The sequence below is a fragment of the Schistocerca gregaria genome, chromosome 3, assembly GCF_023897955.1.
Source record: "Schistocerca gregaria isolate iqSchGreg1 chromosome 3, iqSchGreg1.2, whole genome shotgun sequence".
NCBI lineage: Eukaryota > Metazoa > Arthropoda > Insecta > Orthoptera > Acrididae > Schistocerca > Schistocerca gregaria.
This window is the reverse complement of record NC_064922.1, coordinates 286,670,486-286,695,263: the sequence shown is the minus strand read 5'-3', so window position 1 is coordinate 286,695,263 and position 24,778 is coordinate 286,670,486. Positions and strand designations below refer to the sequence as shown.

Here is a 24,778-nt window from a genome sequence, read left to right as displayed (position 1 = left end):
AAAATTATTCAATTTTGTTATTTAACATTTCCATTTGACAATAAATGTAAAATTTAAAAAGTGAAGAGAATTGAAATAGCAAATTCAAGAACAAACTTGCACACTCCCCACCCAAATACCAGAGATTTTGTTGATAAGCTTAGTGGCATTCTGGTATGTTCAAATGTGCTGTTTCAAATTCATATTCTCTCTCTCTCAACAGCTTAACTGCTTTATGGAACTGATGTTGGGCACTGACCTTCAAATCCTGCATGAAGAAAATGTAAGAGTGCCAATATGTAAGGTTGTTCAAAGGCAAATATGCTTTTTTTAGTGGGGTTGCCTTTTTCATTTTTGGAAAATGGAATTTGACTGCAAACTGTATGGTTTCCACACACACTCACAAGAAATATAACCTCCACACCAAAATTTTAAAAGCTAAAATTCTTACCACATTTTTCTTCACAATTAACACAAACCAGAAAATGTCCATCTTCCATGGCTTGTGTAGCACAGATAGACCTTCAGTAAAAACTGTCCTAAGTTACTGCTTTTCTCATGTAGTACATGGAGTGATACTTGACAATACATTAAGCTTAGACTTAATGGTTTTCATTTCTATACATTTTTCAAACAGCTAACTTCAGGCAAAGGAAAGAAATAAGACAGCTGTAAAATTCTGAATTAATTTGAGTTGCCTTTTATATAATTTTAAATACATTACCACTTTTTACTCAGACTATTACACAATTCAGTGGTTTTCATGTTGTAAAAATTGTTTTCGAAATCAACAATTATGTTTTTACAAAACCAGACAGGAAATAAAATTTAAATCATATGGACCAGTGACATTTTGTCAACACGGAAGCAGCAGAAGAAGCATCAGCAGGGGGATGGGAAGAGAGAAGTGTTGAAATATTCACGGAATACTTCACACACACCTGCACTCGCACTTTTCAAGTTACTAAAGCTTTACACTACATATGTATACACAGTGTTCACTTCCACACGGGAATAACAAAACAGAAAACATACACATCCCTACTTTTATGATCCAGTAGAGAAAGTCAAACAAACAGTTCACTTCATTAACACTTCAGTGAACTTTGATTCAACGATAAGCTCACCGAATAACTTTGCTGTCCCAGCAGATGAGGGCAGGGATTTGTTTTATTTATAGATATATACATATACACATACATACACAAGTATTTCTCCCCCCCTCTGCTCTATACAAGCATCCCACTGGCAGTGCCTCTACACTACAACGAGGAACTTCTTAAGGTGCCGCAAAAATATTGTCCTGCGCACATTCTCCCAGGAGGAGCAAACATCATCGAGCACCAATAAAGCACTTCAGTATAGGGAACTCACTATTCAAAACAACAGTAAACAACATGATTAAAGACGTGTGGTGTGCAACACAACAGAACAGAAACATTTACCAGTACTAGAAAGACAGATTTCCTAGACCAGAACATTATCAGTTGATCTGTTAAGTTCTATTATGAATGGTTTACATTATTCTGTGCAAATGTAGGTCAGAATATGTATGTATTATATAGAGATTTAACCATAAATTTCTTGCTCCAAATATTAATTTGCCTGAAATACCGCAGAACATCACATTACTTCTTGCAAACTTATTTCATTTAGTCAGTTCCACTGTACAGAAATCATGTTAAAAATCTTCCTGCACAATTCATTTACAAATGCAACTGAAAACTGTATCTGCTTCCCACCTGCCAAAATAATGCAAAACAATACAGCTACAGTTTTAATTTTACAAAATATATGGCAAATGGAAAACAATGTAATTATGAGCTACAACATGATAATAAATTAAACTGGACATTAAAACATATCAGTTAACTAAAATCTGTCACGTTCAAGAAAATGTGTACAATCACATTTATATCACAGATCATTCATTAAAAAGTCAGTTCATTCATCAGACTAACATCACAAGATTTTCTATTAAGTTTGAGCACATATAAATTCACTGCTTAACTAATGGCATGCATTCTGCAAATGACACTGTGCCAGGTGGAAAGCAAATGAGCACTCCATGAGATTTACTTTCATGTAATGTTCTGCATTCCATGTAAAATCTTCAATATTTATCTTAATATAGAATTACTGAACATGTCTAAAGCAAATATCATTTAGCATCAGTTTACATATCCTACTGCCTAGTGACACAAAATAAATGGAGCACTGTCCTACGCTGGAACTATACCAAGAGTTACGTACTTGAGAGCACTTTTTGGAGTTTTATTTCCTGCTTCTAAAGATGTAATATATTTGTAAAGGAGAATAAATAAAATAAACTGCGCTTCATGGGTGAAAACAGGCCTCTGCGAGGGCATAAAATGAATAAAAACCAGACTGGAAGAGGAAAATGAGCAGCACTTTGTCCCATAGCTGGTCTGTTTTGCTGAAAATATGTTTGTTTATTAACGCGTAAATAAGAAAATGTCATCCACGTTGCCCTAAAACTGTCTGTGGGCCCCCCAGCACAACACGGCACGGCACACGCGCCACACATACACTACGATGAACTTGATGCGTTCATGCCACCGAACATTCCTGTGCTGAATGACTGTTGCTGTTGCTGCTGCTGCTGCTGTTGCTGCTGGGCTGCAACAGCCTGCTGCAACTGTTGCTGACTACTGTTCTGCCTTACATGCTTTGGCATGGGTGGCTGCAGGTACTCGTGACGAGCTAATGCGAAAACATCTATTCTGTCTTCTTTTCGGTAGGCCAAGCAGCTTCGGATGAAACTCTGCAACAGAGATAGTTCTTAAAGTCTGTTTAATAAAATCACAAAAAACATCAAGTTAGAACCCATTAAAAACTTTAGAGCTGGTACACCCATTTAATCAGCTTACACAACAAGAAGTCACACTCAACCCAAAGATTTTAAAAACAGGTCAACCAACTGTTGGCACATTTCAATAATGCTATCAAACACTGCAGACTAGTCTTAAAGGTCATAACTGAAGAACCTGATACAATAGCAGAGATGCAGAACCATTGGATTTATGAATCTGAACATTTTATCTTGCCTTTATCAGTAATCACTGTTGACAAAGTATTCTACTCTTTGCCACACTATCTGCTGCAGTGCAAATTTGTAGTGAACACTATGTGCTGAACCAAACCTTTACACTAAATACAAGCAGTACTCTTCCAATTGAGTCTATTAGCACATGTTGGTGTCATCAGTCGTCATCTTCTTCAGTCCAGAGAATGGTTTGAGCAGCACATATCGGGAATTAAATCACACATTAGAGTTAAAGAACAACTTTCTTTCCCTGCTACGAAAATAAGTGCACTTAGGAGACAGGAACTGCACAGTGCCCTTATGACACTTTCAGGGTTGGTGCTCCAATGGAGTCTTAGTATCCAATATCATATAAATACATACCGTGCCATGGATAATTAGATGAAGTGTTAGAAATTTCGTAACTAAAAACGAAGCTGTGAAAGTCAAATTCCCCACAGTTCCCTTTTGCAGGACATTAGTCCAATAGTGAAGTCATAGAAATGAAAATGAACCAGAGGTGATCTATCTGATGAGTGTTTACGAATATTTCCATCAAAATCTGAAGGGTGTTTGAATTCCTATACAATATCACAAATAAGCAGAAACATCTACAATGTTTAACAGCTGCCACATGTATCAAATTGATATACACATTCCAGGCCATGTGTATAATTTGTATATAAAGCTACATCCTATTTATATGGATATATATAGTTGCCTTGGCCTCCTGGAGAGACAATGCAGTTTTGGTTCCAAAGTTAATTGACAGATAGTGTAATAGTTGACCCTTGCAGTTTTCCATGTGGTCAGCTGTTTCCTTGCATTTACGAGCTCTGATACACTCGCTGCAACATTGCTAAAGACTGTGTGTTTGAAGTTGTTTTTCTATGAAGATTTGAGCTTGTTTTCTTGTGAGTTTGTAACAATATCAGACACGAAGACAAAAGCAGGTTGGTTGGATGAGGAAAATGAATTCAAAGAGTGAGGCCAATTTGTTTGGTGAAGTATCAGACAGCAGTGATCCTGAACACACTCCTGAGAGTAGTTGTTATTCTGACTATTCTGATGCAAGCAGACTGAGGAAAAGAAAAAGAAACACTTGGGGAATCAGCGAATGTGCTTCCCAGATGTATATCTGGAGTTACTCAGCACGATTTAACTGGAAATACGAATCACAACTTGTAATGAAGGCGCTGTGGATCATGTGAGGCTGAAAAAGACTGGAAGACGTGATTAACTGTGATTACTTTTTGATGATTGGAAATGATTGTCATCCAGGCAGTTACGCTGAGGAATGAATTATTAACAGCATTGTCGATGAAATAGGTACAGAACAGAGCAGACTGCAACAATCAGTGGATACAAATAATGAAGAAATGTTAAGTTTCTTTGTATTGTATTTGGTTTGCATTGAAAACTTATACTCCAAAACTAATGGTCAAAGAACGTACTTTTATGAAAATGGAGTGAAGTTTTGTGCCGAACAGGTTGCATACTTGAGTATGTTACATTTTTCAGAAAATATTTGCACAAACAAAAGCAAACTACAAAATTTCACCACTAGTTGATACAATATATGACAAATTGCATGAAATGTATTGTCATGGTGAGAAAGTGTGCACTGATGACACTATGATGCCAATAAAGAGGAAGGCTGGTGTTTCTCCGTGACAAACAATGGAAAATCCAGGATGAGATATTGTTATAACTATCTTATCAAGCTATTGAGATTGTTTGTTCACGGAGACTCTACCTGGCATGTGAATGTTTACACTAGAAAGGAGATTGCTTCCACAGATGAAGTGGTGTCTTCCTGTGGAGTGGTGATAGATCATGGGTCCATTGTTGAATGTTGGATGCACTTTGCATATCAACAATTACTACACTGCCTTAGCTCGTAAGTTGAATGAACATTCAATCCGCCTCGTTGGGACATTGAGGAGCAACAGAAAGTGCAATCTAACAACTGTAGTGAAAGTCAAGAATGGTGTAACACAAACGTTACTGTAGGAAAATGGAAGCACAAGAGACAGATCTTATAGCTGATCAGTAAAGTTTCAGACATTGTAGCAAAAACCTCCAGAACCAAAGAAATCATCTACATTTTGGAATATTATCCGTTAAAATCCTTCATATATGTGTAAGATCGAATGGCATCAATGCATCAACTTAACAAAAAGGAGTAGAGTGAAAAGATAAAACAAGAGTGTTCAAGTTCCTCACAAATATGGCAATTCTCAATGCTCATGCTATCTACAAGTAAGTAACTGACAAATGTGCAAGTAACTGAATTTCGAGAGAATGTTGCACATGCATTGATAAACATTGAACAATTGAAACCAGGAACTAACCATGTCTTGCAAGACATTCAGCAAAAGAAACAGGTGCACATTATGTTACCAAAGATACTCTCAAAAATTTGCTCAAGCTGAATCTGTACAGAAATTTCAGCAAGTCATCACAAACTGTATGGATTGACCAAATTAGAAGTTCAGGTCCTTAGAATATTTTTTTCATTTGAATGTTTTTTCATTATTCACACTTGTAAAGCAAAGCATATAAACCATTAATTAAAATATATTGTTATACCTGATGTGAATTTGTAATCCAGCCTGCTGCAGTATTAAATATTCAGCATTTATATACTTTTTGCACTATTTGTCCAAAAGATATATGTAATTCATCTGAAATGCTGGAATGAGTGTTGAATTGTAATTAAAGCTTGTGCTTAATTCCTCTACACATGGCCTAGCAGGAATGATACTGAAGAAATTAACTTCAGAGGCCATTTGTCTAACAAACAAAATTGACAAAGGTCTCAGCCTGGCACATGATCTCAGGTCTGGCAGCCAATGTGTTAAGTTTTCTATTTGTGCGCCTCTTGACTGCGATGCTGCCTCTCTACACAGAGGCAGCTGACTTGTCTTACATGAATATCTCCTAGTAAAGCAATACCATATTCCCAAGAACTACCGCATATATATCAATTGGAAGCTTTATGATATTTCAGCAACAGACTCTACCTAAATATAATGACCATTTCTACCACATAAGTTGTTTACAAAACTTATCTTACTAGCAATATTTATCACAAGGTTTATGATTTAAAATAACTACATTGTAGGAATTTCGGGACATGGTCAACTTCAGACGTACTAATGAACTTCCATTCCTCTTTGCATTAACAGTTAATTACCTGGACAAAAAGAGTATTACACAGTGAGAGGATCCTGTATCCTCCCACATCACAATATCAGTTATATTTTATCACATTTCTTGCAAATTTATCGATCATTATCACATTATATTACTGCAGCTACAATTGGTTAGTTGCATCCAGCATTTAACAGTAATCTTTTCCCACTGGCAGTACTTTTCAAAATTGTGGTTGTTTCATGTGCGGACTTTGTGTAGCACGGCAGCAGTGAGCGGACAGTTGTAGCGATGAGTTGGCATTTGTAGGCTATATTGACTAATGTGTTGGGCTAATTATTTATGTCACATTCTTATAGTTTCAGTGTGAAGTGATTAATGTTGTGTCATGGAGTAAAGGATGCTGCTGAAACAGTGTAGTTAAACTGGATTGAAATGAATAACAACTTCCATAATTAATCCAACAATCAATGATTCATCAGTAACTTGTCAACTGAACCTTGTGCTTCCTAAAAATTATGAGCAAAAGAAAGTATGTAATTAGATCCTTTTTGTGAATAGAAGTGCCTCGATTGATACCAGACCAGAAAGTTGTGTTGGAACACCAACAGAGAGAAAATTAAGTTTCACAAAGATAAATTAAAATTTATGAAAATTAATATTTAAACAAAATTGTGATCTGAAGTTTGAACCCACATTTAGAGAGAGCTGTGCATCATTAAAACAAGTTGGAACTTTCGTCCAAATTTTTCTGTATTTCTTTTCATTTGTCCAATGATGATTTTTCTTGTGGAGACCAACTTTATGAGCAAGTAATCCGACAGTGCTGACGATCCTATCTGATTGATTGTGACATGTAGTTCATGACCGGTCTACTGGCCTGACTGCAATCAGGCTGCAAGAACACGCAATAATCATTAAAAAGTTAAATTTTCTTTAGGTGTGAGGTAACATCAACGTTCAAGGTTAAATACAATGAAAATTTTTTGCTACACCAGTTCCAAATTTATGAACTAACTTTTTTTCTGTCTGTTTGGTGAAATATTGCAAACTGTTCACTATCTTACTAAAAATTTTAGAATTTTTTCTTACACAAGTGTTTACTCCATTATTTGACGCATGAATGTTGTCTCAGGTGTGTGTATAAGAAAGTAAGATACAGTTCCCACTGTGGGTGGTATGATATGCCACTCATGATACAATGCAGAAGCAACCTGTGTTGGTATAGCCCGCCAAAACTTAGTGAAGCAGTTTAATTGGTTCACACTGGGACTGTCTCAAAAATCATTACTTTGTGTAAATCAGATGAAGTTACATCAAACCCTCTACTTAGTTTCTCAGTAAAGCTTTTGCACTTTGAATTTTTTTAGGTTCGCATGTTTCTTCTACTACACATGATCTCTCATTCGACTATAAGGATACTATGTGGTAAAAAACTGATTTTTCAGATCTGTAGTCACACATCATGCCTTGATGGTAAATAGCTTTTCTTTCTGTGGTTGTGATATTTCAAAAACAGCATATATTTTGCAAAGTTTGCAGTAAAATGTCAGTCTCTGGATAGTTTACTTTTAGTGCATTTTAGATCATATATTTCAATACCAAATGTAGATAAGGTATTTAAATTGTTTTTAATGCTGAAAGGAGAGCCTTATCTCTTTCCAGTCTCAAATAATTATGTGACCTACTTGGAAGTTGTTCCAGACAATGCTGGCAGTGATGCACCTGCTATGTATTGTTGCTTCTTGTATCATTCCTGTGGGAACAAGAGCATCGTAGAAATAACAGTTGTGTCCCACAACCTTTATTGCAATGTATCTTACTGCTTATCATATTGCCTCAGTAAGAACTCTGCCCAATACTTTCTTATTATTTGAAGTTTACATTGACACTAGAGTGTAACTAAAGTGACATTATCTGAGGGATTCCACCTATTGCTTGTGAAACAGAGGTCAGTTTCACAGTTTCTATCTGCCAAGAAATTTTAACCCTCGAATCTTTTTCCATACCATTTTATATCCTTGCAACTGCTTTGTGAGTGCATATTCTGTTGACCTAAACTATTCATTAGGTATCACTATTTGCACACCGTCTTACATCACTCTATAAACATGAGAACAACTGTAATTAGCGTAAGTACTGAGATGAGCACAAAGAAGACAGATGGCGGGGCACTGTGCAGAATCATGGGGCTCTAGTACATCAGCCAATAACACTGATCTGTTGTTATTTTGTCTGCAGTGTGCTCTTCAGAGCATGTACAATATTAAACAATAATTTTTATATTAGTGTAGGTATGGAGACGCAACTTACACAGTTTAGTATAAATGGATGTCTATGCAAACAAATCAACATTAACGAGCGAGTGACAGCTCAAGTATGTAAATTTTCATTAAAAAATCATAAATGATAAGCATGTCATGTGTGTTGCCATGGAACTGAACAGCTGGTATGTGTAGATTTTTTTTAGAACAAACTGTTACTCTAAAACAAAACAAACTGAGGCAATCCATTACAGGTTAAGTTACACACACACACACACACACACACACACACACACACACACACACACACACACACAGTCTGATTTCTTTGTCCACCTTTCCACACATTTATGTCCCTCTCAAACTACTACTAGCCAACTCCAAGTGCAATATTAGTTTTATTACTACTTGTTCTGTTCCATACTGCTAAAATGCCCCATTTAATACTGCTAGCATGAATTTGTCCTACTTCATAAATTTCACATATAACTCCACAAGAGATTTTGTGCAATACTTTTGTCGTCATATTCTGTTTAAGACACCACATGCTTAAACACAATTCCAAATTTCCTGCAACAGGATAATCCAGGAAAGTTAAAATAAAAACTCAACAAATTAATCTACATTATACATGTGTTTATAGTAATACAGAACAATTTTTCTGCATTATCTAAAAGGAATTTTCCATATACAGTCTGCTCTTGATTATTCGTGCATCAAAAAACAAATAGAAAGTAAATAAAATAAAATGTGAAATATTTTTCTTTAGCATACAGCAATAAAAAACCTGTAATGTTATAAGTGTGATTTCCATTGTTTAAACAACTGCCGCATAACGGAGTACAGTTTCCATTTTTATCGGCCAGTCTGTTCCACGTGTATTGAAAACGAACTCAGTTTACTTATGTTAATGGTGTGTTAAGTGTCAACGTAGTATGTTAAAAACTAAGTGTTGATTATGTTATTGGATTGCATACTACAAACAATTTTGTCAGGAAATGGGGGTTTAGTTCTGGACCATCTGCACGAAAAAGCATGAAGGAGTCTACATTTGATGAATTAGGTGCTGCTATTTTGCAAGGTGTTGCAATTTCAAATGAGAAAGTTAAATTTTTTCACAAATCTCTAGGGTTTGAGGAACTTAATGCCTCATCTGGATGGCTAATCAGATTCAAACAATGTCACGGAATCCATGAATTCCCTGTGCAAGGAGAGCAGATTAGTTCAAATGTTATGGTAGCCAGTTCCATCCACAACTACTTCCAGGAATTAGTGGAGTAAGAATTTCACATCAAACCAAATTTAAAATGTACACAAAAGTGGTCCATATTGGACATATCTATCAACCAGAACCCTTGCTTTTAGGGGCAAAAGTTCGTAATCCTTGATATAAACTGTCTAAAAGAATTCATTACAATTTTGTTCTGCACTAATGCTTCTGGAAACCACAGAGGCGGAACTGCATGTGATTGGAAAAAACAACTGAGATATCACAGCTGAAGGAGTCCCTGTGCATTCTTATAACCAAAATGTTACATGGATGGATAGTGAAATTTTCTAAAAAAACTGGTACCACATATGTTATACAACAAGCTCAGCAATTTCTAGACAAAGAAATATTGCCTCATAAGAATGTTTAATTGTTCAATAACACCCTTCACACACCAATGATATTATTCTTGTATCTGATGATGGTCTCATCATAAGTAAATTTTACCTTCTACTGTGTCTGTCATTGTACAGCCAATGGATCAAGGTGCAATTGCATCAGTAAAACAGTGCTACTGGGATGGTCTACTGAGAATGTTTGTTCATAATGATAATTTAATGCATTCTGGAAGAAGAAAATTCTAGATGCCACACATGGGATTTCTGATGCCTGGTAGGAAGACAGACCACTTTCACTAGTTCTATCATGGATAAAAATTCTTCCGGGTAGAGAAGAAATTAATTTTCACAGCTTCAGTGACGGAGAAATAAAAACTGAATACATAATAAATATGGCAGCAGGTTTAAATGGTTTTGGAGATGTCAATGAAGAAAACTTGACAGTAACTGAAGATCGACACATATGAACCCGGTTTCCAACACTTGACACCAAAATTGTGACTGCTGCTTTACAACAAAACAAAGAGGATAGTGAATGTGAAAGTGGGGATCAAGACAGTGACCTTGTCAGTCACTGTACTGCAGTGTGTTGCTGCTCCTGTAGATTGTATGGGCAAGAGGATGTTACAGTGCAATGACATTGCTGCAAGAAAAATTCTAAATGCTGCACAAAAAAATGCCAACTCCTTTCAGAAGTAGACTAACATCACAAACCGTTTAACAAATGAACGAGCCTACAGCACCAGTGCACAGAACTCTGATAAACTCCTGGAACAAGAACACGTATTTGAAAGTATAACTAATGTTTTTCAATTATTCATGTATCTTGTCCCCCACATTACCCCCAAATAATTGGAAGTATACTCTATCTGCTTGTTGCAGAATAGTTAAAAAATTCTGTAACTTTAGTCGAACAATCATCAATGTGTTTTTTTTTTCTCCAGCCACCAAATGAACCCTTTGAAATGATTCAATCACTTGTGTTAAGTAATCTAGCTTACCTCTATTTTATCGATTTCTTTAATTTAATTTTCACACACCTATTGAACAGTGATTCACTTCCTTTCCCACCTCTGGAAATCTCACAAATCTGTCCATGATCTAGTGCTATCTTTAACACATTTGTAAAATGAACTTGTCAAAATTGCTTATGCAGCATCTATTTAGAATCGCTTCATAAGCATAAGAATCTGTTCACCAACGTGAAGGAACAAATTAAGGTATTTGCACTTCGAACAAAACATGAACCTTCACAAGTTCAGAACAGTTGACTTCATGTAACCTTTCATATACTAACATTAGAGAGTAACATTAAAGACCTATGTGTAAAGGAACTTTTGGGACAGAAATCATTCAAGATATTTGAAAAAATTAGTTGTAGGGCCTGTAAATTAGCCCAGGAATTTTTATAATAATGATATTTAAGGTAAGACACGCAACATTTTTTTCTAGTGCAATTGACATAACGACTACAATAAAAATATTTGACAGCATCAGAAAGTTTGGGTCAAAAGTAAAATATTCATACCTTGGCTTCATTTGTAACTGTTGGTTTATTTGCAAACTGAACTTCAGTTGCTTTCAGTATTGTATTCTCCTCTAGGATTGTAGCTTGTGACTGGTTGTGTCCAAATGGCTATAAAAATAGTAATAATATAATAAACACTATGACCAATTAACAAGAATTGAAATGTCACATCTTTCATAAATAATTCTCTCTCTCTCTCTCTCTCTCTCTCTCTCTCTCTCTCTCTCTCTCTCTCTCAAATCTTAGTTACTACAACATCTTTCATTAAATGCCTACATATCAACTTCATCTAACACTTATTTTATTTTCAAACAGGACAGTTGAAAAGTGTATTCCTTCCTATAGCCTACAAATACCTCGGTGTTCTGAAAACTCACTTCAGCTGCAAAATGAAAGACTCAAGATATTTAGCAAATTTTGGCTCATTGGACTTACTGTGTGATACTAATGAAACTACTATGGAATTTTCACAGAGTGCTACACAATATTGAATATATTGGCCAAAAGCTGTAAGTGTGAAAATCTCTGTTAAGCCCATCTTCAACTCAGCATCTCCACTATATCGTGAGTAGCAAGTTTCCTTCTCCAATATTGTAATATTGAATACAACTACCTTAAACCATATTTTACTTGAGAAGAGGATGAAAAAGGTCTGAAGAATTCACTAATCATATCTCTGTCTCACAATATGGCACGCAATGAGAAGGTTTCTGGAGGAGGAAACTAAGAAATTGATGATTTGTAAAAGTACGTGCAGTTATTTCAGTGATTACACAGTCAAGTCAGATTCACAAAGAACTTTACAGTAAGCCCTCATTTATCAGTAAGACACTGCATCCCACCTGACCTTGGTGCACGCACTGATTCAATTGGGAATTGTGTCTAAACAAGTGCCTCTCCTGAGATAAGAAGGGCCCCACAATGGCTGGAGCCAATCCTAGACTAGTTGAATACTAGCACTGGGGAGGAGTTGACATCCGAGCAGATCCCATACATGTTCTATCTGGTACAGACCTGTCGATCTTACTGGCCAAGAAAATATCTCAACATCATATTATTACGAACACAAGCTGTGTATATGAGCGTTGTCCGGTTGAAAAAACAGTCACAGAATACTGTCCCGTAACATGAAACATGTGGACATGCATGTGTGTGATGTACCATTGTGCCACCGTATTTCCCTCAATCACTGCCAGCTGAGATCTGTAATATCCAGTGAGTCCCTATTCCATGTCACCAGGAAAAACACTGCTGTGTTTCTCCAAAACATTGGAAAAATGGGAGCTCCTTGAAGATAACCGACATTCTCACTGACGATGGTTAACCAGGGTAATGCATAAACCTATTTTAATGCAGCCTATGCATGGGACAATAATCCCCAAACCTAGATGCTGCTAGTCTCTGACCAATGGTGTGCAATGACAAAAGTTGTAAGGAGCCCATTACTTGTTCTCAGATGGCAGGTGCTTATGTGGAAGGGTTATAATGTGCATGGTGCACAATATGGTGATCCTAAATTGTGGTGGTCAACTGTAACCTAGACAACAAGTGTGCCAGCCCTCACATTCCCATGCAGCCCAACATTGAGCCAGCATCACATCTGAAAGCCTGATAAGTCTAAATATTGCACAATTTGATCAGCTGACTAATCTCAGACTCACAGTTAGGCCCCTTTCAAACTCTGTCAGTCACGTATAATGCTATCTCACTGAAGTACAGGGCATCTGTACATGCTTCACAGTGCTCACTCAACATCTGACACGATTCACACCCCAGCCATGTATCACTTAAACCAACAACACTAATGGACTAAAGTCCATTCTGTCACAGAATTGCAACTCTATAATCATTTAGTTACCTTCCTCAGGTGTGCAAATGTACTAAGTTACCTTGTTTTGGGGATGCTTTAACTCTCTTGTAAGGCAATGTATTTACCAAAGATACTTTATTTGCTCATCCTAATGCGTTTCATTTACATCATTACAGAATGAAACATTACTTTGCTATATTGAAACATATCTGAATTATACGGAAACAATGGAGCTAAACCCATGCTCTGTAAAACTGAATTGTCCATTTCATGCTCTTTCCATTCATTTGCTGCAGAAACAGCACAATATTCAATTTGGTAAAAGATTTTTATAATTTACATAATGTTAATAACCAATATAAAACATCTGGCACCACAAACAAATTAGACAAATATACAGTAGGAGTTGCAAATGGCAGTCTCAGAAGACACGAAGAATTTAAGTCATTAATACTGTCGTACTACTAATTAAGATGAAATAATACAAAACTTCTTTTTACAAAATCTGTAAGGACTAGGATATTTTTCCCTCAAACTGGGTTTAGCTGTTGCACATGGAAGAAGTAGCTTTATATTACAATTTGAAATTTTTTGGCCAAATACATGTTCTGTAATTACAAAGCCATCATTGTGCTGGACCTGATGTAGAGTTCAGCATGAAAACTTCGAAGGTTTTCTGAAAACGCTACCCAAAGTCTTAAAGAACCACTTGTCTTATTTTAAGCCCAAACTTAATTTCTCAACCATCTACCTGGTTTACTCTAATCTAAGCTGCACTTTTTTCCGGTTTTTGTAATCCAAAAAACCACCTGCGGCTTAGAATCGAGTGCAAAGTAAACGGAAGTTCTGAAAAATGTTGGTAGGTGCCGCCACAACTAACTTCTGCCGTCTAATATATGTAGCGCTACACAGGCATGCTTTGCAGGCACAAAGGTAAATACTGGCGCCAAAACCTCTGCGTCATAAAAAAAAGAAGGGGAGAGAGAGAGAGAGAGAGAGAGAGAGAGAGAGAGAGAGAGAGAGAGAGAGAGAGAAGGTGGAAGACTAGCCTTTTTCCTCCGCCCCGAGTTTCGACCACTGCATTTTCATACATTATCCATCGAAGTAAATACAAATTCCGTATTGTTCATCTTCAAATGTTGCAGCGTTTCAATGTACTACAAAAATCCAACTGGCACGACTGTTAGGGATGTTTGTCAATATGGCCAACTCTACGTTCTGAATTTATTCCTACCTGTGAGAAGAGATGGTTGCTAATAGGAACTTTTATGAATTGTGAATCACATGCAGTATTCTCTTCACTATAAGAATAATACGAATATAAACATTTTGCCACGTATTCTTTCTTGTTTGCTGCTATCTCATTTAAATTCTGTCTGCCTAATAAACTACGAAACTGGAGTGAGACAACAGCAAACGCGGAAGAATATACATATCATATTCGTATTATTCTTATGCATAACAGTGATACAGTCAGAAATGAAACATGGCAATTGACTAGATTTTTAAATCAAAGATGACTAATTTATGTGCAGAATGTAATGTATGAAAGAGGCGTCTGCAAAGATTTTCAAATGGAGAAAAATTTTCGGTAAACTCTTGTTCAGAACATCATCTATCATACGCAGTCTATTATTTGGTTCCTGTTGATCATTATCCAAAAAAAAGCAGCGGTAGTACGCACAAAAGCAAGCGACAGGCAGTAAACACTCATTATCAGAATGCGACAAACAATGCATGACAGTACAGTAATGCATCTTAAGATTAGAGTGACGTAAACACCTATAACAAAGAGAACGGCACTTATCAGATCAAAGAAAAATAAGCAATCAATTCAAATCAGACGAAGCACGTGAAAAAGGAAGGGTACCCGTATAAATACGGACGGAGTGCCTGACACATAGCAATGGCTACCTGGTAAAGATTAACAGCTAAGCTTACGTCTGGAACCAAACTACTGTACCTGTAACGTCATTCATTCAACCTAAATTGTGTCTCATATTACAATGGACCAACTTTGTTTCGATTTGGAGGTGCGGCCTAAAACTTTTGACTCCCCTTGAATTTCGAGTCTCAAATTTCAGGTGCGGCTTAGATTCGGGAAAAAATTTTTTCCTTGATTTCGAGTCTTCTTTTTCAGGTGCAGCTTAGATTCGAGTAAATACGGTATACTGTTTTTTCATGTAGTGCTATAGCTTAGCTTGGAGCCCAATTAATAAAAACACTAAAAAGGAACTACTGCAAATTTCTGTTTGCAAAACACTAATTTAATTTCCATATTACTCCTGTATTCTTAGAAAAAGCTCAAAGGGCAGGTTTATTAAAAGAAGTTTCCTATGTCAGTTTTGCCAGGACATGAAAATATTCATTAAATGGGTGGATTCTTTAAAAAGGGATATGTTAATGGGTTTTCTGTAATCAACAGTGCTGTATCAGTACTGGAAGACACCACAGAAGTAACCCACTCATTAAGTAATGTTACACTTAACTGTACATCTATTTACACTGCTTAAAATTAAGTAACAAAATTCAGGATTTTCTAATGCTCACTTCATGGCAGCATGACAGGCTGAAATTTAAAGGTATTTTATATTTCTAAAAAATATACACTATGGATATAACATGAAGATTAAAATACGGTACCTTTTTTCCATAAAGACACTGATAAAATATTACTCCCACACTCCACACATCAACCTTCGAAGATATTTTTGGGGGGTTCTTTCCTACTACAAAACACTCTGGAGGCAGATACCTGCAACAAGAGCACAAACGTCCAATGTAATTTCATCAATGTGAAGCATGGAAAATGAAAATACAATTACTTAAAGGTAATGAAAATTTGATTGGTAATGCTAGCCACTGTTCGCATTTAACACAAATCTTGGCAGATGCAATTTAAAATAGGGTCCTACTGATGAGCTGGTGATTTAGATAATGAACTGTGTGTTATTGGTTCACTTTTCATTGTAAGAATTCCACTAAGGACTTTCCAGAATCATTCCTTCTCAGAACAGGTACTGTCAACTACCACTGATCATAGCAACTCTTACATTACAAAAAACAGAAACATCTTTGTACACTGTCAAATAGATATGTTCATCAAAGAAGCTAACAGCACTCATTATTTTGATATTATATTGTACGCAAGAGCAGCAAACTTACAGCTTCATTGCTAGGAATGGAAGAGCAGGAGGGATTGTTCGTTTAGCTAATGCATATTCTACTCATACACCTATGTACTTCATTCTATAACTTTGGTCAATATTTCAAGTGACTGACTACAATATTTTCAAGGCACATAAAATGCTGAAGGGTACTATAAGGGCATGGAGGACAATCATTAAAGGAGGCTTCGCTCTGCTGCTTTGGATATTTGTCATAACCAACCACATGATGCAATTTTGTTTGTGGATTTTTGTAGCTTTGTTGGTAACAAAGATTAATTCAAAAACTAACAAAATTATTCAAACAAACAACAATTTTATACTTTTTATATAGAACTAATTTCTGATAAATGCAATGGCATTCCACAAAACTGATGTATTTGTAGTCACATAATTGCCAAGTGAAAGGAGACAAAGAACACACTGAGGATTTTAATCTGTGTGATAGTAACTTAACTCCTTGTATAGCAGCTATAGCTCTTTCATACTTCCATGAGAACATTCAAAAAGTGACGAACTGTTAAAATTTACCAGTAAGTGCCAGCTCCTTGTGATGTCAAATCCATACCATGATCAGGATTATAATTTTCTTCATCCATTACTTTACTCAAACCAAAGTCTGTAATTTTGATTTCTCCACAGACATTGCCTTCAGTAAGTAAGATATTCCCTGTAACAGAATAAATATGTTAATTTACTCTTAATACAGTGTTCAATAACATTATTTCTTGAGGATATCCTATAAAGTTAATCATGTGACAATAGAAAAGAAACACTATTTTTTTCCAATAGGAAACCTCTGGGAAGAAGTCCTACTGAATCATAAATTACTTCCCAAAAATTCCAATCCAAGAAGAAACACACACACACACACACACACACACACACACACACACACACACACACACACACACACACACACACACACACACACAGAGAGAGAGAGAGAGAGAGAGAGAGAGAGAGAGAGAGAGAGAGAGAGAGAGAGCACACAAAATACTTACCAGGTTTCAGGTCATAATGAATAACAGGGGGCTTTATCTCATTGAGGTATTTCAGAGCAGAGACAACCTGCATCACAATGGAGCGAGCTTCTCTTTCTGGAATTGTTTTATGCTGGAAAAATTCAAAAAGTTATTAAGTTTGTGTACTTAATTCTACATGGCAGCATAGCAAATCTGATTAAAAATATGCACTGCCTTCTACATACAGTGCAAACTACACAAGCACATATGATGCTTTAGAATAAGTAAATGAAAAACATATTTTGACTAACCAAAATTACTAACTTTTATGGATGTAAGGTCTTTGCCTTAGTAGTTAACAATGCATCTCTTCCAAACTTATTTATAGATATAAAATAAACAAAAGGAAATGATTAATATTAATTTTTATCCTCATTGCCTTTTTTGCTTCCTGTTGCCTGTGGTATCACTATTTTTAATCATCATAATCACCACCCTACAGGGGTCAGCTCTCCCTGCAATCTAGTGACTTCTGTTGGTACAATCTCCACAATACATCTTTCCACAGTAACTTATTCTTGTGATAACAGCTGCAATCGGTTTGATTCGAATTATTTTGTTTATTAAAAATAAAGATTCCAAGACTTACCAAGCGGGAAAGCGCCGGCAGACAGGCACATGAACAAAACACACAAACACACACACAGAATTACAAGCTTTCGCAACTGGCAGTTGCTTCGTCAGGAAGGAAGGAAGGAGAGGGAAAAATGAAAGGGTGTGGGTTTTAAGGGAGAGGGTAAGGAGTCATTCCAATCCCGGGAGCGGAAAGACTTCCCTTAGGGGAAAAAAAAAGGACAGGTATACACTCGCACACACACACACACATATCCATCCGCACATACACAGACACAAGCAGACACAAGCAGACATATTTTGTTTGTTAGACATTTAATACTGTATTAATTTTCTTTATTGTTTCACCGGAATGATACCATCTTGGTTTGAAGTTAGTGATTTTTACCCTCAGTTTTCTAATACAGCTTATGAACGATGACAGAATTTCTGACTTGCAACTCACTTGAGAATAATTAAAGTTTCTCATAATGAAATTAAATACTGACTTTGGTTCAAAATCAAACAATGGTTTTAAGAGGGCAAGATTTTCCCATCTGAATGTTACATTTACTTAAAAAGCAGCATAAATGTATGTATATATTGTAACAATACATTTACAAGAATTGTTATTGCAAACCTATTCAAACCAAAGTTTGTAAGGTGACAGAATTTAATACTATTTCTTCCTACGTTTCACAAAACTGTCAATATTTAAACAGAGGTTTAGAGTGTTGTAGTGGTTAGTTCATAGCTTCTCACATCCCTTGCACTGGCACTTAACGAGTCAATTGTCACACAATTGTTTGGTGTAGAGAAATCTCTGGCCTATTTGAATGAAGGCATTGCTAATTTGGTACACCCTACCCACTGGAATTCTTCAAAATAAGATTGTGTTTCTGTAGCCACAGAAGTGTGCGTGTACGTGTGTGTGTCACACAAAATCCTTCTTACAATCTGAAACGCAATTTCCTTATTGATTTCATTTGCCTGACAAGCAACAGAAATTATATTTTCTAATTTTCAACCATTTGAATTTTATTTCAGTGGTTTATACACATGTAGATTGTACCATGTGCTAGCTACTACTTGCATGAACTCACCTGTTTCAAATAAAAATCCAGGTCATGGCCATCACAGTATTCAAGAACAGTACAAAACGAATTGGCATCTATTTCAAATACATCATACAACTTAACAACCCTAGGATGATCGAGCGCTTTATGAATGTTGTATTCCCTCAATGCATGTCTGTAAAAAGAAATTCTAATTGCAGAATTATGTTTTCAATGCCTACTGACAACTAACAAAGTTCACCAGTTAAATACATTTCACACTTACTTGATGTAATTAGCTTTCTTATCTTCCTTCCAGTCTTTATTTAATTGGTGTACCTTGCATGCTACGTACCTCTGCTCTTTCAAGTCAAAGGCCTGTTGGAATGATTAAAAAAATGTGTGTCAGTGGTCACACTTCCACGAAACTTAAAACAGCATGTGGAAAAATGACAAAACCAAAGTAGTTTGGTACTATAATAGTGCTATCAATATTCTTTAAGATTAGCGTAGCATTTTATTGAAATTTGCTCTACAACAGGTAGTACATACAATTCTTGAACTATATTTCGAACTGTTATATGACCTGTAAGTCAGATGCATGAAACTTAATCACTGCCTTTTAAAAGGCAGTGCAAGTCATTTAAACTTATCAGGCAAATTTTATCTGCCACTTCATAATTCATACACAAATTCTGCAACTTCAGTGCAGGCAGAATAGAACTGATCCAGAAAATATTTACAGTAAGGCTGGCACAGAACTGACTTTTCCCAAAGAAGATCACAGAATATGGCCACTACTGACATCAATGCTGCACTCTGCTCTATTTATTGTTGGACACATTTAACAGTTTGAGGAACAGCAGCAACAGGAACTATAACACTGCTTTTTAGTCATTCCAGTTTCTGAGGATTATTTGAATACTCCTGACCATTCAATTTGTTCCCTAGGTAAAAGTCATGGGAGGAGGAGACAATGGAGGTGGCTCGAAGACTGCACTGCCTCTGTAGAGCCATCCATCTTCAGTGAGCTGATACCCATATGGAGTAACTAATTTCTGGATTTAATACTTGGAATTAACAGTTTGGTGAAAGAACTGTGGTACAATGCAGACACTTGAGATTGTGCACTGAATATCACTTGTGATTATGGAACAACTTTTCAAAGAACCAATGCAAATTTTTGAAGGATACTGGTGCACATTCTGTGAGTTCACATGCCCTTGGAGTGGGTGAACTCGCGTATCATGAAGAAACGAAGAATTGAGGACCCAGAAGTTGTTTCTACTGTGCTCCGTAACTTTGAAACATGTGGAAGTTCCTCGGGACACTAAATGTGCAACACTAAATATTTAACATGCAAGTGCAGGCAATCTCTGAATTCTCACTTGCACAGATAAACAGCACTGAAATTTTGTCGGACTGTTCCAAGATTTCCTTCACTCAAGCCACATTTTTTTTGGTGTTAGAACTCTGGATCATTTTACTCACTATGCAGCCTGTTTCAGCCATTTTTGTCACTAAGTGTTGCAATAGATTTAGCTGGAAGTTTTGAAAGTACAATGTTTTAAGCTCTTGAGCAAAAAGTCCCTACACTTTTTTTACACTGACTGTAAAATAAGACACTGGGTATGTGCTGTTTTATTGTGGGTAGTAAGGATCAAATTCTTTATCATTTTTATAAATTTTTCTGAGCCACTTTTATTTGGCCCATCCTGTATTTTCTTTTAATATCCATGAAATAGCCATAACAGCTTTTGGTTACCTCAACACAAGGATTCTGCAGCAGAATTTGCATGATATTTTTCTACTGAATTATGTACCCAACATTTACACCATCAGTTAATTTGTCCATAATAGCATAGTTTTTATTTTGAAGTATTACATATCACAGCAAACTAATTTATTATTTTTCAGACATTCAACTAATTCAAAGGTGTCAACACACCTAGAAAGCCCTATTAAATGGAGCATTCTAATTTACACTATTAATTGGTTTGGAAAACAATTAGCTTACCACTTATGATTAATTACTGTTAGCACACTGTAAACAGACATTTTGACTTATGTAGAATTATAAAAAATAGAAAAGTTAGCTAAGAATATGGAAACTAATTAAGTACATATTTTATATTAAAAACAAAGATTCCAAGACTTACCAAGCGGAAAAGCGCCGGTAGATAGGCACAATTTGTGTGTGGTGTGTGTGTGTGTGTGTGTGTGTGTGTGTGTGTGTGTGTGTGTGTGTGTTTTATTGTGCCTATCTACTGGCACTTTCCAGCTTGGTAAGTCTTGGAATCTTTGTTTTTAATATATTTTTCCCATGTGGAAGTTTCTTTCTATTTTATTGAAGTACATATTTTTATAGTGATCACCACAAATCTGCTCAAATTACATATTTTCAGACAAATTATTGTATTTTTCTTTATTAAAAGACAGAGAAAAAATTTGACTTTTCATCGCTGGAAAGGGTCTGAATAAAAAGTTATATACATGGATACTTTCAAACGTCTTACCTTATGAACTTCACTGAATCCACCTTTACCCAACAGCATTAACAAGAGGTACCTTTCATTCAGCACAGGATGGTTATTGAAACGAGACTGGTCTTCATTGTGAATTCTTTTCAATTCGCGAATATGAAGGTTTCGTTCCCGTTCCAGTTTCTCCATTTCTAGCTGCAGATCTGAGTCTTCTTTTTTCAGCGCACTTTGCCGCAACTAAACAAATGTATTTATGTCATTCATCATGTAATACTGGGAGAGGTGAGAGAGTGAGTGGAGAGAGTCAGTGAATACTCACCTTAAGAATTTCATCAGACTCATAGTATTCTTGCCAAGAGAGGCCTGGAACAGCATCAGGCTTCAGGAACGTGGCATCCGTACCATTGTGCAGGATAGCTGCTCCTTGACTTGCTTGACCACTATTACGTTTCCGACCCGTTTCATTATTTGATGGCCTCCTTTTTAAGAGCATTTTCTTTTGCCTATCTATTTCTTCTCTTTCTGCAGTAATTTCTTCTTGTCGCCTATTTACATACAAATTATTGATTACTAGACAAAATAAGAATTATCAGAAACTCATAGTTACAGTAAATAGCAGACTCTCCCAAGGACTGCAATTTCCAAAACTTTCACATTTTTCTTTGAATGCTAAAGGTGTCCAGGATAGTAATTCAACTTAGTACATACTAAACATACAGCTATCTGAATGCACTGCAGGTTGCTACACTATGTGATCAAAAGTATCCAAACATATGGCTGAGAATAACTTAGAAGTTCGTGGGACGCCTCATTCATGCTGGAATTCAATATGGTGTCTAATGACTACGGAGGTCGCTGATATGGAGTACCTGGCAGTACAATCCACTTAATATGAAAAACGTGTTTTTGGGGTGTACGGATACTTCTGATCACATAGTGTACATTTGAGATAACATCCAATTAAATCCAAGAAAAACTGAGTTTGCATGTCGCAATGGTTTTTAAGTTACTCGAGGAATCTCTATTTCCATTCAGCCAAGCTACACTTTTGAGAAAAACACACACATTAAAAGAAAAATTAACCAAACCTTCACTATTTCTAATTTACAATTTGGTTGTGCAACATTCATTTGTACATTTCATTTCTTTTACATTTCCAAGAGTATCCTATACTGTATCACATAAACTATAGTGTGTGTAAAATTGGTTATGACATTCCACGTTTGGCTCCACAGAGGCAACAGGACACTACTTACTGTCCAGGCAACAGCCATAGTGGGCCAGGTTTCCCCTACTATACCACCAGATGTTCAATCTGTAAAGTATCTTTGTTGCCATGCCGTAGATATACACTACCACATGGTGTCATCCATTAGATGCATTGATGTTTGTCAGGTCTCATTGCAAGATGGTATTTTTTGGCATTGAATGTTCTGCTGTCATCAGGTATTGTGAACCAGTCTTTTGAGTTGATTTTTATTAATAACAGTGCACTACACCGGAACACAAAATTAACAACAGTCATCATCCAAGAACACACACACAAACACACACCAGCTGTGAAGATAATGTTCTGCAGCAAAATTTTTATTTGAACTTGACAATAGGACAATAGTAATGGACAACATGCCATGCAGCTGTGTTGTGATTGATAAAGCAACAATGCCATGGAGGGAAGTGGATATTTTGGTCTGGGTAGAAAGAAATGTTATGTTACATTGGGTAAAGGTGAACCTAGCATGTGTGAAGCAGAGCTATTAGAACTTTTAGTGCCATATAAGCTGAGAACCGCATGTTACCAGGTCAACAAACTAGCTATTACTGAAGGACAGTTTAATGTGGTTTCCGCTGTGTCATGCCTATTTTAATATATTTGAAAGTGTTCGGGCTCAGGTAAAAGTAATGTGGCAAAAAACAGGAAGTTTATGGTAAGAAAGGCTGAAATGCTGGCAAACAAGCTACTGCAAATCTGACACCACACAACCATTTTTGAGTTGTCAGTCATATTAGTAACGTAGTTGTGGAAACATAAGTTCACGAAGGACTGTGGCAAGTTTTGGGTAGTTGTTAAATTCTCTTGTTCCCATGTTATAGTCTGCTTGTTTAGGCAAAACATGGGAATATACAAATATTCATTCACTAACATTCTAATGCAGTTAACATTACAACAACCCTAAAAACTTGTATTATTCACTCAGTAACTGGGGACAAGATGTGTCAATATTTTATGAATAGCCCATTCTCAGTACAAAAGCAAATGAGTAACTTCACTTCTATATTGTTGCAAAACCTACAGTAATTCTCATTTCACCAGCTAACTTAGCCCGTTAAAAATTGCACAATTTCGATGGAAAAAAAATCTGTAGTTACTAGAATATCATGCCAGATATGGAAGTTTCGTGTATTAATCATATGGCAAAATACTCTTCTCTTTGTGTGCTATCAGTTTTCAAAATCTTGTTTCATTATCTGAAGCACTTATGAGACACAAGTGATTTATGAATATTTCATTCTAGCTTTATCACTGGCATAAGCATTTGTGACAGTACTTTATATACATTTCATTTTCTCAAGATTAGAGACCTAATGATATCCTTCAGATTTCATATGCAACAACATGTGACCATGCCAAATGAAAATTCGTAACAATCCCTATTTTTCACTGCAAATCTTAAGAATATCTTGCAGTAGTTTACGTATATTAAAATGACAACAGTGACCATTAATGAAATCATAGGCAAATCATGAAGCTGACAAACGGAACTATAAGATATGTGGGGATCACGTATTACTTAATAGTTTCTTTAAAATCAACTGAATGAGCAGACACTGGCAGCTACACTTCTGGTCACCTGCCCTGTACCGAACTGTCAAAATACATAACTTATTTAAAATGCATTGTATACACTTAAATTTAAAATATCCTATCTTTCAGGGAAAGCCAAGCACCTAACACTTGGCACTAATTTCTCGTAAGATTTATAGGCTAATTTCCATATTTTGCAACAGTAATGAGTCTTATTAAGACCAGACATGTTTCACTTTGTTCTAAAGCATCCTCAGTGGTCACTGTTACAATATGCTTTTTCTTCTCTAACAATTTTG

At 36.1% G+C, this 24,778-nt stretch overlaps 1 protein-coding gene across 20 annotated transcripts in view; it reads right to left on the bottom strand.

The window, feature by feature from the left end:
- Nucleotides 1–663: 663 nt before the first annotated feature.
- Nucleotides 664–24,778, bottom strand: part of LOC126353762 (serine/threonine-protein kinase tousled-like 2) — a 538,693-nt gene continuing 514,578 nt past the window's right edge. For all 20 annotated transcript variants that reach the window (XM_050002826.1, XM_050002821.1, XM_050002825.1 and 17 more), the window contains 9 exons: nucleotides 21,993–22,218; nucleotides 21,707–21,910; nucleotides 19,477–19,568; nucleotides 19,239–19,386; nucleotides 17,563–17,674; nucleotides 17,090–17,228; nucleotides 16,035–16,146; nucleotides 11,582–11,689; nucleotides 664–2,764 (listed from right to left, as the gene is read on the bottom strand). In XM_050002826.1, coding sequence (XP_049858783.1) covers nucleotides 2,531–2,764; nucleotides 11,582–11,689; nucleotides 16,035–16,146; nucleotides 17,090–17,228; nucleotides 17,563–17,674; nucleotides 19,239–19,386; nucleotides 19,477–19,568; nucleotides 21,707–21,910; nucleotides 21,993–22,218 — 1,375 coding nt within the window. In that variant the 3' untranslated portion in view covers nucleotides 664–2,530. The remainder of the gene's footprint in view (nucleotides 2,765–11,581; nucleotides 11,690–16,034; nucleotides 16,147–17,089; nucleotides 17,229–17,562; nucleotides 17,675–19,238; nucleotides 19,387–19,476; nucleotides 19,569–21,706; nucleotides 21,911–21,992; nucleotides 22,219–24,778) is intronic.